General features: G+C 44.1%; 1 protein-coding gene across 2 annotated transcripts in view; it reads right to left on the reverse strand.

Annotated features, from left to right (window-relative positions):
* Positions 1–269: 269 nt before the first annotated feature.
* The window catches only part of LOC138983665 (zinc finger protein ZFP2-like), a 41,959-nt gene continuing 27,515 nt past the window's right edge, over positions 270–14,713 (reverse strand). For both annotated transcript variants that reach the window (XM_070356947.1, XM_070356946.1), the window contains exon 6: positions 270–10,331. In XM_070356947.1, coding sequence (XP_070213048.1) covers positions 10,021–10,331 — 311 coding nt within the window. In that variant the 3' untranslated portion in view covers positions 270–10,020. The remainder of the gene's footprint in view (positions 10,332–14,713) is intronic.

A 14,713-nucleotide genomic window follows, 5' to 3' on the forward strand; every position in this document is an offset into this window, starting at 1 on the left:
CTGTATAACACAGTTTATGAATAGGTAAAAAAATAAAATGATTAAATAATATGCACTAATCGAACAGCCAGTGAAATATCCTCCACGAATCTGTGTTCCTTTTTGATGTACCTAATCTGGTTCATATTTTACGACAATTTAAAAATGACGAAAAATCACTTGCAACAGTGGGCGCGAATGAGTTGTGTTTCTTTTGCCGGGTACTGTACGCCTAGTTATAAGAGAGAGAGAGAGAGAGAAAGAGAGAGATCAAATCAAATCAAATCAAATCAAATCAAATCAAATTTTATTTTTCTTGGGTTGTGGCATAAGCAATACAATGAGCTTTTTTTCAACCAGCCCTCGCCCAGAGAGGGGACTAATCTAATCACATATTTACACGGATATTAACGCAGAAAAAAAGGTAGAGAAAAACAACAACATATGAATATTTACACATTACATATTATACACAAATATATTAAAGCATCGTATATGTAACGTAGTGAAAACAATGCTGAATACACATGCATGAGTAAATGTGTTATTAAAGCTTTGAGTGTTTTTGTGTGGATATAATGAACACTGATGCTTTGGACAAATGAAAATATAACCAAACGAAGTCTTCCATCACTGTGATTTTTCGTAATTTAACATTAAGTACAGTGAAAGGTGTTTTTTGAAAGTCGATTGGGACTCTCACAAATTCCGGGAGAGAATTCCACAGGACGCTACCAGAATAGGCTAAGCTTGATTTGAAGAGATCTATCCTTGGAATTGGGACGTTAAACTTTCGGTTTGGTTTGACTTTAAAGTTTGCAACGAAAGTTCGTGGTGCACAGCCGGAAAGTATTTTGTGAAGGAGCACGCCTTCATTTAATTTAAATCTTTCTTTTAATGGGAGAATCTTAAGTTTCTTATAATCATCAAATACAAGACTGGATTGTTTCAGTAAAATTAGTTTCAGCGCTCGCCTATGTAAACTATACAATGGTTTTAAAATATTAGCACTGGCAGAGTCCCAGATGGTTGAACAATAATCTGTGATGGTTTGTATATGCGTTAAAGTATAATAACCTTGAGTGCTGATCTAGAAAGTGTTTAATTCTATTTAACTGATATATTTTTCTTGACATTGTTTTACATACCGACCGAACATGATGGGCCCAAGACAAATTATTATCGATATTTACTCCCAAAACTTTATGATCTCCTACCTCCTCTATTGCGTCATTACAAATTAATATGGAATGAGGATTGTTTCGTATGTTTTGTCTCTTATGTCTTGTTATTTACATGTGTTTGGTCTTTTTAGGGTGAAGACTCATGTGGTTATACTCCGTCCAATGAATGAGATCATCTACACTGTTCTGCAACGATGAATAAACTTTGTCTAATTTTTTATCAGTAGTGTGTAGGGTCGTATCATCAGCAAAGAGTTCACAGTCATCATTAATACTAAGAGGAAGATCATTAATATACAGGGAAAAAGAGTAGTGGTCCAAGGACAGAACCCTGGGGAACCCCGTATAACACAGGTCTTTTGCTGGATACGGTTGAATTAACGCAGACAGACTGCTCTCGCCCGGCTAAGAAAGAGGAGAGCAGGCATAAGGTTTGGGGTGACATTCTATATTGAACTAATTTTCTAAATAGTAATTCAAGATTAATAACGTCGAAAGCTTTCGCAAAATCGACGAATAAGACACCACAGAGTTGATTATTATTAATGCTACTAAGCCAACTTTCAAGAAGTTTTGTTAATGCTGTGTGGCACGAATGATTTTCTCTAAAACCTGACTGGTTGGAATGTATAAGATTGTATTTCTTCAAATGAGTGGTCAAGTGTGTAAATATGTGTTTTTGAGATTGGTCTGTAATTGGCGGGGTCAGAAGAACTACCTGATTTAAATAGCGGGATTACTTTCGCCTCCTTTAATTTGGTGGGAAAGTAGGATTTGTCAAGGCACAAATTATAAACATATGTAAGGGATTCTGCAATAAAAGGGGCAGACAACTTCAGAATTTTCCCATCAAGATTATCCAAACCACGAGTACCTGTTTGTTTTAAGCACAACAGATAATGGAAGACTTCGCTAACAGATAGCAGAGGAATGTCTAAATTATGAGTAATATTTTTTTAATCACAAAACTGTTTCAACTTGTCCAGATTATTCTGTTTCGATCTATCAGTTGTAATTATTTTGTCAACAATAGAAGTAAAATGAATGTTCAGATCATCAGCAGGTATATCAATAACGGAAGATTTTACTGTATCTTTACGAGATAATTGGTTGAGAGAGAGAGAGAGAGAGAGAGAGAGAGAGAGAGAGAGAGAGAGAGAGAGAGAGAGAGAGAGAGAGAGAGAGAGAGAGAGAGAGAGAGAGAGAGAGAGAGAGAGAGAGAGAGACTGTGTCCTTTGGTCACCAGATAATGAACTTGCAACTTCATTCATAGCTTGTGTAGCATGCCATTCACATCAAGAATGTGAGTATTGTAACTTTTGTAAAACTTTATGAACCATGGTCTGATGTGAATGACACACCATGTGTGGCATTAGCAATTATGCTACTGACACTTACATACTGTACCTTACAAACAGATAAAAAAAACAACAAGACCCGATCAGACCCTCCACAATGCATTTTCTGTTTATTCAAATGTATAGTATAGTACTCACACGCAAACAAAAATTTAATCCAAACATACAGTACACTTCAAGACAAAATAACAGTTGTTCCATTATCACCTTCAAAGTCAATCAATTTACTTCACCTCTCAAATGGTACAAGCACCATACAGAATCTTTGTTCCAAGTGAAAAAATTCCCACACCCAAATCCTGATTATGTATAAAACCAGAACTACACTAATTAGAAGTCGCTAACGACCATTGCATGCAGTCGACACACGGTGATACAATCGTCAATTGAGCTTTAAAAAAAACAAGAAGAGCAAACGCTCGATCGAGTCACTTTCGCAGTTCTGAATATTATATGAGGCATCAGATGGACAGGAAGAAATTGCTATTCACAACACAATGAGTCACGTTCACATAAAATTTGAGCCCGGTCACTTTTATAGTTTCCGAGAAAAGCCCAACGTTAAGTTGTGTGTTGCCGAACAGAAAAGGCTAGTTATCTCCCTTGTTTTTCTGATAACGTTCGTAAAAGGCTACAGATGTAAATACTTTGATGTAAAGAATAATCCTACAAAGTTTCAATCACATCCGATGAACTTTGTCAAAGATATAAAATGTCTAATTTTTCCTTTGACGCTGACCTGTGACCTTGAAAAAGGTCAAAGGTCAACGAAACCATCGTTAAAGTGTAGAGGTCATTGGAGGTCACGACTAAACAAAATATGAGCCCGATCGCTTTGATAGTTTCCGAGAAAAGTCCAACGTTAAGGTGGTGTCTACGGACGGCCGGCCGGCCGGCCGGCCAGCCGGCCGGCCGGACAGACTAACACTGACCGATTACATAGAGTCACTTTTTCTCAAGTGACTCAAAAACGATGTTACACTCAAAACCTTTGTAATGAAGAGAAATGAATTTAAATAAGTAAGAGTTCAAAACAAAATAAAATAAATAATTGAATTAAAAAAAATAAAAATTGGACAAATGCTCTTGCCTGCCAAGAGATTTGATCCCGCGACAGGCCAACATTACGATTTGGCGTTGGGGCGCTCTTCAGACTGAGCTAACCCGGCTCACTGTCGTCAGGGGTAAAAAGAGAATCTTGACTTCAAGTTTTACACACGAGTTCTCCACCAGATAAGGAATTGGCGTTCGGGCGCTCTACCAACTTTGAATATTACATGGGAGTTCTCGAGCATGGGGATCGATATCGACTCGTCGGTTTCCAAGTCTCTCCGTTTGTATTTGTGTACTTGCCCATAAAGTGTCGCCCTTCACGAGTAGAAGTGGTTGCTTTGACCCAATCAGCTTTTCTGCCTGTATCACCAGTGCAATCATGGTGATACTATCTGATTTCTGCATCAGCAACCCAAAATGCTTAGTTGTGATTGTGGAGGAATCCCAAACAAATAGTCTGCTAATTAACACTCCAAAATCAAGAATCTTGTTATTTGGTTTCTGTTTGTAAAGATTTGTATGACTGAACGCATACAGTGGTCAATATTGATAAGAACTCAGGGCAGGAATGACCATGGTGGGTGGATATGACATCACCAAAGATAGGACTGGTTGAGTGTGACCAAGCCGCTCAACGTGATTCCCACCTGGCTCTCCACGCTCCAGGTACACAGCATCCACACCGTCCAGGTGTACAGCATGATTCACACCCACATGCTCCAAACTCACACCATTCACACACACACATGATTCACACCTGCATTCACATCATTTTGTTCTGCCACAGAAGCAATGCCGCCAGCAACAAAGTGACAGCTCTTTAATTCTGTACTCCTTGCATGACTGTTGGCTGTGTGAAAATCGAAAATTTCAACAATAAATTTTCATTTCATTAATATACTTACCCAACTCACATAAATAGCATTAACTTCCATTTGATGCTTAGACATTGAAGTACAGACCCTGGTAACAGGGGGAGGTAACTCCCAAAACAAAACAAAACCTTGAAGTCAAGGCCCTGGTAGTTACCTCCCCTCACCGGCAGCCCGCACATGCGCGGTACATACCGCTGGTATAGTCATTCCCAATGAAACACCACCTTCAACCATTAATAACGATCGCGGGGTAGGTTGGGAGGGAATTTACTATGTGAGTTGGGTAAGTATATTAATTAAATGAAAATTTATTGTTGACATTTTCGATTAAATCACATATTCTTACTCCAACTCACATAAATAGCAGATTGCTACAAAAGGTGGCGGGAAACTCACTTATTTCTGGTAAGAATCCGGCCTGCTTCAACCATGACTGGTAAGCAACTACTACCATCCCGGCAGGTACTAGAGAAACCCGCAGAAAGTAGTTTAAGAAAGACGTCTTAAAAACGTCCAAAACACCGCACTGAGGCCGTTCGAGATTTTGTCTGGTCGCAGAACCGCCAAATAAGCGGCCCAAGCTCTGGCCCCATGAGTTCTAGGAGAACGCAGAGGAAGGACTGAACGCTCCCCCCCCCCCCCCCCCCCCAGTTGACTGCCACACTCATAAGCTTGTTCAATGAGTGTGGAAGCCCATCTAGTCAGCGCTGTTTTGCAATAATTTGCTTCTATCCGTTTAAAACGAAAGAACCTAAGATTCTGGTCTGGCACTCCAAAAAGGAGCCATGCAAGACGAGTATGTTCAAAATACTCAATATCTTGCGCGAGACCCGAAAAAGCATGTAATTCGCTGACCCTTCAAGGGGAAGTGAGCACCAACAAAAAAAGAGTATGAGAGCCTTCTTTATAAAAAAAGGAAGGCTTTCATCTCTCAATAATTCTATGGTTCTTAACCAACAGAACTCTAAAAAGAGGAAGGAATCCCAAGCTGGGACTGATGTTCTAATGACAAATGAATTGAGGACAGGGCCCTTTCCACGCCGGGCGTAGAAAGGGGAATGTCTTGTCTAGTTCTGACGACGTTTCTCAAAACTGATGAAACATCGTCTGCCATCAACAAACAAAAGTTCGTAGAACATCCTAGCATCCTCCTGAACTGGAGAATGCTAAAGCCGATGCCCAAATTCTAGAATCGTGCACTATTGCAGGTGCTGGAGGAAGGGCTGACTGCCCCCCCCCCTTTTTTGGTTGTAACCACTCATGGATTGCTAATGATGGTAAAAAAAACACCAGATAAGGTCAACTTAGATAAATAACCCTTTTCACATAAAGTCTGCCGAGACCTGAGTGAAAATCCTTAAGATTCGTGAGTTACGTCTTCCGGATAACCGGAAAGAGCGCCAACCTCACTGACCTGTCTTGATCGTGGCTGACGAAAAAAGTAAACAAACTCTTGCAATCAGCTAGACCAGGAAGACAGTCCTAACTCAAAAGAGAGCTGTGAAAGTTCAGAAGACAACAAGACATGTCTTCCGAGGCGAACGAGTAATGAAAAAAACCGAACCTGTGCGTCTCCCACTTGAATAGAACAAAAAGAGTTCCAAATGACCAAAAGTGTAACACCCTCCGAGGAGTGAAGCACTAAAAGATTATGGCTTGAGTAAACCACAGCACCATAGTCCCATGAGGTAGACGCTAATTGTTCGTAATGAACCAGAGGCAAGAACCTTGTCCCTTGTTCAATGGATAGAGGCATGACAAAATGTTGAAAAAACATCTGGCATTTCTAGACTCCTTACAAAGAAGAGTCGAAAGAAACGTCTTAAAGCCGAAAACAAAGGAAATAATTTGCAGTTTCGGCGAGTATGCAACCTCTCATCAGAAGATGAACCGAGATTGCTCATCAACAAACCAATGCGGCTTAAGCAAAAGCGGCAAAAGTCTTAACTTAATTTTCACTAGCAAGTAGCTATGAAATTTAATCGATCAAGGATGGAAGCAAGCGTCATAGTGCGCGCTTGCTGTAGTGCCGAACATGGAACGATCAGTGCCTAAGGCTGTCCACTCAGAACTGATTAGGACGAACTCTCTAGGTGACCGTTAAAACATAATGCCAAAGTATGTGAAACCTCGGGAAGGCGTGAAGCCCGCAAGGCCAAGGAGATAGACGTCAGCTCTAGAAAGGCGTGACCGATCTCCTCCCGATAAACGAGTGATACCTGAGTAAAAGATATCAAAGTCCTCATCGGTGGGAAAAAAGCTCATGATAGAGCATAAGTGTTCCTGAAGTTCCTTAAACTATAAGGGACACTCACCCTCCTATGAACCGAGGCTGTGAACCCAGCCTGATCCAATCGGTTAGCCAAAAGTAGGCTACTGCTGGTGCATGACCTGCTTTGAGTGTCTACCCAAGCAAGACCGAGCGTATGACGCAGTACTGCTTTCTGCGTTAAGAGTCCAAGTCTAACAAAGACAAGGACTCATAATCCTCATGGGTTGTGACAGAAAAAGCCAATGAATGACCATGGCTATGAACTGGACCGTCGTTACCCGCCGAGTATGTTAGACAAGAGTGCCGTAAACCGGCAGTCCTGTTGCCCTCAAACTGACTTTAAATACTTCTTGCCGAGACAGAAGAAGTTAAAAGAAAGTCCGAACGAACTCCTTGAGAGGACAAAAATGTGTGAACCCAAAGGCCGACAGCTGTCGTGAATGACCTTCTCGCTACTTGAATTGAGAGTCTGTCATCTGCTTTCTAACCTAAGTAGAATGCTGATCAGATTCGTAGTAATCCTGAGTAGTAGCAGGAAACGACAAAATTGTTTCCTGATAAAAAGAGATGGTCGGTGTGATCGGCGAAACGGAAATCGAAAAGTCCAACTGACCACAAGTTATCCTCTCTAGTCCATGCAAAAGCAGATGGAGATAGTACGAGGAAGCCGCCATTCTGGTTGTACGTCAGCAACCGAAAGTGCGGAAATCACGATGGCCGAAGCCTGGTGTGACATGAACATAATGGCTGAAAGCCGTAGTGCCCGTAGGTCAGTCTGCTTGTAGGCAATTGACTGCGTATCAAAAGCCAAAACAGAAAACAAAGAACGACTGGTCGGCATAACCGGAAACCGGGAAGCCAACCTGCCAAAAGGCTCCAAAGACGAAGTGTCCTCAGGAAAAATCTGGAAGTTAATTTCGCCGCCAAATCAAGAGTCACCATGAGTTTGGCCGAAAAACCAGAACACGTCTGTTCATCGCTGAAAGACCGAAAGTCAGACGCGGAGACCGACGCAAGCCGTATTCAAAGATGCCATCACGTACAGACCCTCACCATCCGAGACAGCCAAAGCGGAACCGGAAGTAAGATACAGGGCATCACTGCCCCCAACGACCTAGAATCCCGAAGGGTTGACGTCAGAAGTTGCGGACAGGAAAGAAAAAGTGCTACGATCACCTGGAACGTCGGAAGACGAACCAGAAGTAGCCGGAAACCCCAGTGCAGAAGCACCCGCAACACCGTGGTGGTGCGAGCTGATGCTAATGCGTACGATCCTTCACTCGCCGTGAGAGACAGGGTACCGCTGCCACCAACGACCTGAAACCCAAAGGGTTGACATCGGAAGTCTACTGGCAAAGAGTCATCATTCCCGGAACCATCATTGGCCAAAGCCGGAAATGATTGTCCCCCAGTACCGGAACCCGGTGCAGCCACACTGTGCGGAACCGGTAAAGAATGAACGCTACCGCAACCCGAAACCGACGAAGCGGAACCGGAGGTAGCCGGCACCCCATTGTGCCAAATGCAGAAGGTGGTGGAGCCGCAAGATGAGAAGTAGCTGTCACCCCTTCTGCAAATATCTAGAAGTAACTTCAGCGGCCAAAACCAATGGCCGAAGAAGTCTCTCCTCGACTCGAAAGGAAAACTCGACCTCTGAAGAGTCGTCCCGATCTTCGTCGTCATCCACACCATCAACGACAAAGTCGTCCGGCATAGACTAAACATTCCCGGAACCATCATTGACCCGCGCCGGAAATGATGGTCCCCCAGTACCGGAACCTCGTGCAGCCGCACTGTGAGGAACCGGTAAGGAATGGATGCTACCATACCCCGGAACCGGCGAAGCGGAACCGGAGGTAGCCGGCAATCCCAATGTGTGAACAACCGGAAACACAGAAGTGCTACGCCCGGAAGCCGACACGTAAAGTCCCCCACCCTCCGAATCGAACAAGCGGAAGCGGAAGTGAGGAACGGATTGCCGTTGCCACCAACAACCGGAAACCCGACAGGGTTGCCGCCGGAAGTTGATGACAACGAATGGAAAGTGCCACTATAAACCGGAACGCCCGAAGGCGAACCAGACGTGGCCGGAAACCCCCTTGCCGATGCACCCGCGTGAGCGGATGCCAAGGCAGACGATCCTATACACGAAGAGCCGGTCGCACTGCCAGGCCCAACAAGACAGGTAGGGTAACCGTCGAGGCGAACTACACTTTCTGAGGGTGCGGTAAGCAGCGAACTTCCCAAAACACGTACCTCGTCGGCAGAACCCGACGGTTAAGGGAAAGTCACATCAGCAGAGGTCACGGTAGCTGACGGCCGAATCCTCGACATCGAGGCAGAGTCGCCGACTCCGGGTGGAAACGCCGCAAAGGCGGAACAAGCCACCCCTCTTCAAAGGTCAACATCTCCTGCATCTGTTCTTGACGCTCGAAACCAAGGAAAGAGACGCCAAGACTTCTTGACCTTCTGAACAGGAGACAAATTAGGCGATAACACAATAAAGGGTCGAAACGACCCGTAACGATTCTATGCTAACCTGGTCGAAAAACTTCCCGACCAGTTAAAAGGCAAGAGAATCCTTAATTAGAGAGTGATTTCTTAGCCTAGCTAAAAGAAGATCTCTTATAGAAAATTCACTTCGGCTTCAGCATAAAAAGAAAGACGAACTGCTCAGCAGGAAAACGAATGTCACCTGCCTGGCAGCGCTACAGCTCTTGTCCGCCATGTTGAAAACCACAAATCCGTGAAGACGGAGACACCAAGTTTACAACACAATTACCAAAATGCAAATGGCGGCACAAGCTATGAACAAGAAGAATCTGTTACAGATAAGTCACTAGACTTAAGCTTAAACAACAGTACAAACTACTCGCCGGAGAAAGGACAAAACTTGTCGGAGTGAGCAACTGCTCTTGTCCGCCATTGTGAAAACAAAACGAACTCCGTGAAAACGGAGAGAGACATTTTCACCAGTGAACAGTTACAATAAACAAAAGTTGTAAACAAGAAAGATCTCACCAACAGCTTAGCAAGATGTACCTTGGGTCAATGGCCTTCCTCACAGGAGGCCAAAGGCTGAAAAGCCTTGAAGAAGTACAAACACGTCTGAACACAAGCGTGTTGAAGTAGGGAATGACGATACCGGCGGTATGTACCGCGCATGTGCGGGCTGCCGGTGAGGGGAGGTAACTACCAGGGCCTTGACTTCAAGGTTTTGTTTTGTTTTGGGAGTTACCTCCCCCTGTTACCAGGGTCTGTACTTCAATGTCTAAGTATCAAACAGAAGTTAATGCTATTTATGTGAGTTGGAGTAAGAATATGTGATTTAATCCTACACTGTGCATTTCACCGACAGGTATACTCCCCTGGGCACCTGCTCCACTACCCCTTCCTGTCACGCTGCCACCCTTACCCCCACCCCGTTTCTTTGGTTTCCCAGAGTGCTTGAGGCGATTGTGCCGATGGAGGTTGGAGTTGTCGGCAAAGGACGATCCACAAATGGCACAGATGTAGGGACGGTCGCAGGAGTGGGTTCGCTTGTGGACCTTGAGGGAGGAGGGTCGTGCAAACTCCTTTTCACACATGTCACACTTGAAAGGTTTTTCCCCTGGCAAATAAAGAATACGTTTTAGAATGACTCTGAGCACTTCCAAGAAGTGCAGTAAAATCACTGCTAGTAATACTAGTTCCTTTACATGGACAAAGCTCTATAACTGTTGCACATGTGTAAAGGATTAGCTTTTACATCAGCATCAGACTCCTGGGAAAGAGCTGACACTACGTAATCGGACATGAAAACTGACTGAAAGTAAAAACCAGGGTTTAGCCTGGGAGAAAAAGGCAATGGGACATTTGTCCCCCTCAACCAAAATCCGATAGGACATTGTCGAAGGCAAAAAGCGCAAACGAGGCCTGTACGCGTTTTTGACCAATGATGCAAAATGGTGCAATATGGTGCCATCTGAGAATTAGCCGCTATATCGTGTTATCTGTGTGTGTGTGTGTGTGTGTGTGTGTGTGTGTGTGTGTGTGTGTGTGTGTGTGTGTGTGTGTGTGTGTGTGTGTGTGTGTGAGTGTTTGTGTGTATTCTGATGTAAAGTGTACATTTGGTGGTGCAGTGGTACGTAATCTCAATGCGCCCTTTGACGCACTGAAGGGTACAATGATGGGACATTTTCAGATTTAATGCGCCAATGGCGCAGGGCGCACTAGTAAATGAAACCCTGAAATACTCTTAAGAGTTCAGGACTGGGGGGGGGGGGGGGGGGGATATGAAGGGAAGGGGTGGGAACATGGGAGAGGATGGTGGCCACAATGAGTGGAAGTTTAAATTATTGACAAGGGAAATTTGCATTTTTTTGCATACAATAGTCAATGTTCAGGTTTGTATTGCTTGTGGAAGAGTTGGGCCCCTGACAGTGACGCAGACAACAGCACACTGCCCACCAGTGAAGACTAGCGATTTCAGCAAATAATTAACTCTGATATGTGTAGCAGGGAGGAGATTCACAGTCATTGTCTTGTTTCTTTTCTTTCAGTCTCTGTCTTGATTGTCTCCCTTGGCCCGTGTACGCATACTGTTTCTGTGTCGTGTACTTCCGTGTAGATGCTGCGTTTTGATGGGTTAATTGTTTAAAGGATGTGCGCGCTTATCCTAAATAGTCTGGGGCTGCTTCAGTCTCCTTGTGATTTTGTAGTGTAAAGACCTGTGTGTGGACTTTGTGATTTTGGATTGTGGTGTTTAACTTTTGATTTGCTGTATTAATGCAGGGAGGGTAGTTTGAGCCATTAAGGCGAAGTGCGCCACTGAAATTTAGAGTGATGGGACTTAAACAGCCATTTTGAGTTGTTAGCAGTTTTGCACCTTTCAATCTGTCTACTTTCATGAAATGCATATGATTACACTATACAAATTCATCAAAGTCTCTAAAAACATATTTCATTGCACCAACCCGGCGAATTTTTCTGTCTTTTCATTCACTCTTCCGATAAAAATTCCGATTTTCAACCCTTGACAACAGACATTTCTGCTCGCCCAACGCGGGAACGTCGTATACCGTTTGAACAGCAGTTCTCTCCCCTGTGTCATTCGGCGGTTATTTTCGGTTAAATATGGATTCTCCTGGGGAAACCCCCCTATTTTTCAAACAAGCAAACCACAGACACTTTCCATATACGGGGGTATGACGTAAATACCTGGCCACGATTGGTCAGATAGGCTCGCGTGGCTTTTCGCGTTTTAAAAGTCGTCTGCTCACCGCGTTTAGTTTTCGACTGAGTTTGCTTAGAAAAATGGCACGTGTGAAAAGATCAACGCTCCGAAAAACACATCATAAAGGCAAGTGTACGAGAAGACAACAACTGAAGAGTTGCAGAGACAAGAGAACAACTAAAACACAATCGGTGACCAAGCGCACAAAATCTGGATCGACCGCTGTGGCATGCAGATCAATTTCTGCGTCAGGACTGAGAGTGTGTTCTTGGCGGTTTGACGCGAAAACAATTCAAGACGAACACATAGGCCTACACAGCAGCCACTGGTCAAAAGCGACAGGTCCAGAGGCTTCCCAAACAAGGAGATGTCTTGTTGATTTGGAAACCTTTGATGGTATTGACTTGTAAACGAACTTTGTTGTCCGCAACGTAAACAGCCAACGCTGTCACCATGCCCAGACTCAAAACAGAGACACGGCCTTGCAGTGTACGCGCATGTGAGGAAGTTGTTCCAGGTACCGCTGGATACCTTGCCTCCAAAGAAAGCGGTCAAACGGATTATGGTCTCATCAGGCAAGCCGTTTATTCGTCCAGACTCCTTGATATGTGGGCTAGGTGCTCAACAATTTAACAAATTTTGTGAAAGTTTAGATTTGGTAGGCATGGATCACAAAACCTTCCAGAAGAAAGCTGATAAACTCTATCAACGACTTGATGTAGATCTACTGGAGGAGAAAGTATTCAGTGAGGCTGTCCGTCAGGTCAGACAGATACACGCAACGCACAATGGAATGACACTGTCTGATGATGGTGTTCTTGATATCAGTGTAAGCTACGACGGATCATGGCTGACCAGGGGGCACTCGTCCCACATTGGAATAGGGTGTGCTGTAGTCTAGACGTGCTGATTGGAATTTGCTTTGACGCTCATGTTATGTGCAACTACTGTCATACGTTTGCCAGACAACTGGAAACAAACTTCTCCAGGAGAAACCCCTGGAGTATGCTGCCTGGCTGGTAAAACAACTGGACATCTGTGACAAGAATTTTGCAGGTGAGTGCGTAGATCTAAACAGTATGTGTGTATGGTGCGCTTGTGAAGACGTTTGTTGAAATGGGATGATAGTGTGTTGTGTTTGAATTTTACATAGATCTGTAAGTGTTTGTGAAAATGTGTGTCAGTGTTTTGTGTGCGCTGTCTATGTGAAGTGTACGTGTGTGTGTGTGTGTGTGTCTGTGTCTGTGCGTGTTTGTGTATTTGTGTGTGTTTGGGTACTAATCCATGCATAGTAATACATGTACTGAACAAAAACAATGATAGCGTCTATGTTGGTAGATCTGTGGCTGATTGCCGTGTGTGTGTGTGTGTGTGTGTGTGTGTGTGTGTGTGTGTGTGCATGTATGTGTGCATGCATGTGTGTGTGTGTGTTTGGGTACTAATCCATGCATAGTAATACATGTACTGAACAAAAGCAATAATAGCGTCTATGTTGGTAGATATGTGGCTGATTGCCTTTTGTGTGTGTGTGTGTTTGTGTGTGTTTGTGTGTTTGCTATTCAGTGGCTGACTTTGACTGAAACGGTGGTTTTATTTTTAGGTTCCAGTGGCATCATGGAAGTCGAGGCGGCTCGGGTTCTGTGGGGCAGGTCAGTGTCGCAGCACAATCTGCGATACACAGTTATCCTGTCAGACGGTGACACAAAAACCTTCCAGGAACTTTCCAAAATAAAGCCTTATGGAGATCAAGTAACCATCGAAAAAGAAGAGTACATCAATCACGTTTCCAAGCGTCTTGTAACAGCGCTTCGCAACCTTGTGACAGACTGCCGCAAAAAAGGAATCACTTTGGGAGGGCGAGGGTATGATCAGCTGACTCTGAATACAATCAGGAAGTTGACGATATATTATAATCGGGCAATTAGGGGGGGGGGGGGGGTAAGACAGTTGCAGACATGAAACGGGCAGTGATGGCATCTCTGCGTCACGGCTTCTCAACAGATGACAAGCCACAGCATGACTTGTGCCCCCATGGTGCCGCGTCATGGTCCTTCTACCAGCCCCCAGGACCACAGGCAAAACTCGTCCATACACCTCTCAACTTCAAGAAGCTGAATCCTCCTCTAGAACCAGTTTACCAGAGACTGACGAAAGATCAACTGCTTCAGAGATGTGTGTCAGGAAAAACCCAAAACTCTAATGAGTGTCTCCACAGCAGCGTTTGGGTTCGCTGCCCCAAGGACAAATTTGCATGCAAAAATCGCGTACGGTTTGCAGTCGTCACAGGGGCTAGGGAATTCAATTTTGAACCAGCGGCTGCTCTCAACACTGCACAGTTCTACGGCTTTACAACAGGCTGTAACATGAAAAGACTAAACAAGGCTAGGAGTGTAAAAGGGTTCTTGGCAGCCTCAGGTTCAAGAAAGATCAGCTAAACAGAGACGCGACACTGTGCGTGCAGCTAAACTCAAAAGACAGGATGAGCTCATTAGACTACAAGGGGGTGCAGCATATGCTGCTGGGCAGTTTTAGGTAAGCCTCTAGTTACCAGGTGTCTGTGAAAAATACCTGAACTATGTTAACATTGATTTGGGGTGAATAAAAGAGCTTTGAAATGTTCTCGGCCTTGTTTCTCTGTTCAGCGTTTTTGCATGACCTGCTTTCTAGGAAACTGTTTTTCTTCAATCCAGCTGTTCAGAATGCAATGAAACTTAAGGGACATGCTTATCAGAGGACAACCTGTCGAATGACAACAGGAATTTTCTTTAAATTAATAA

Source organism: Littorina saxatilis, linkage group LG13, assembly GCF_037325665.1.
Source record: "Littorina saxatilis isolate snail1 linkage group LG13, US_GU_Lsax_2.0, whole genome shotgun sequence".
In the NCBI taxonomy this organism is placed as follows: domain Eukaryota; kingdom Metazoa; phylum Mollusca; class Gastropoda; order Littorinimorpha; family Littorinidae; genus Littorina; species Littorina saxatilis.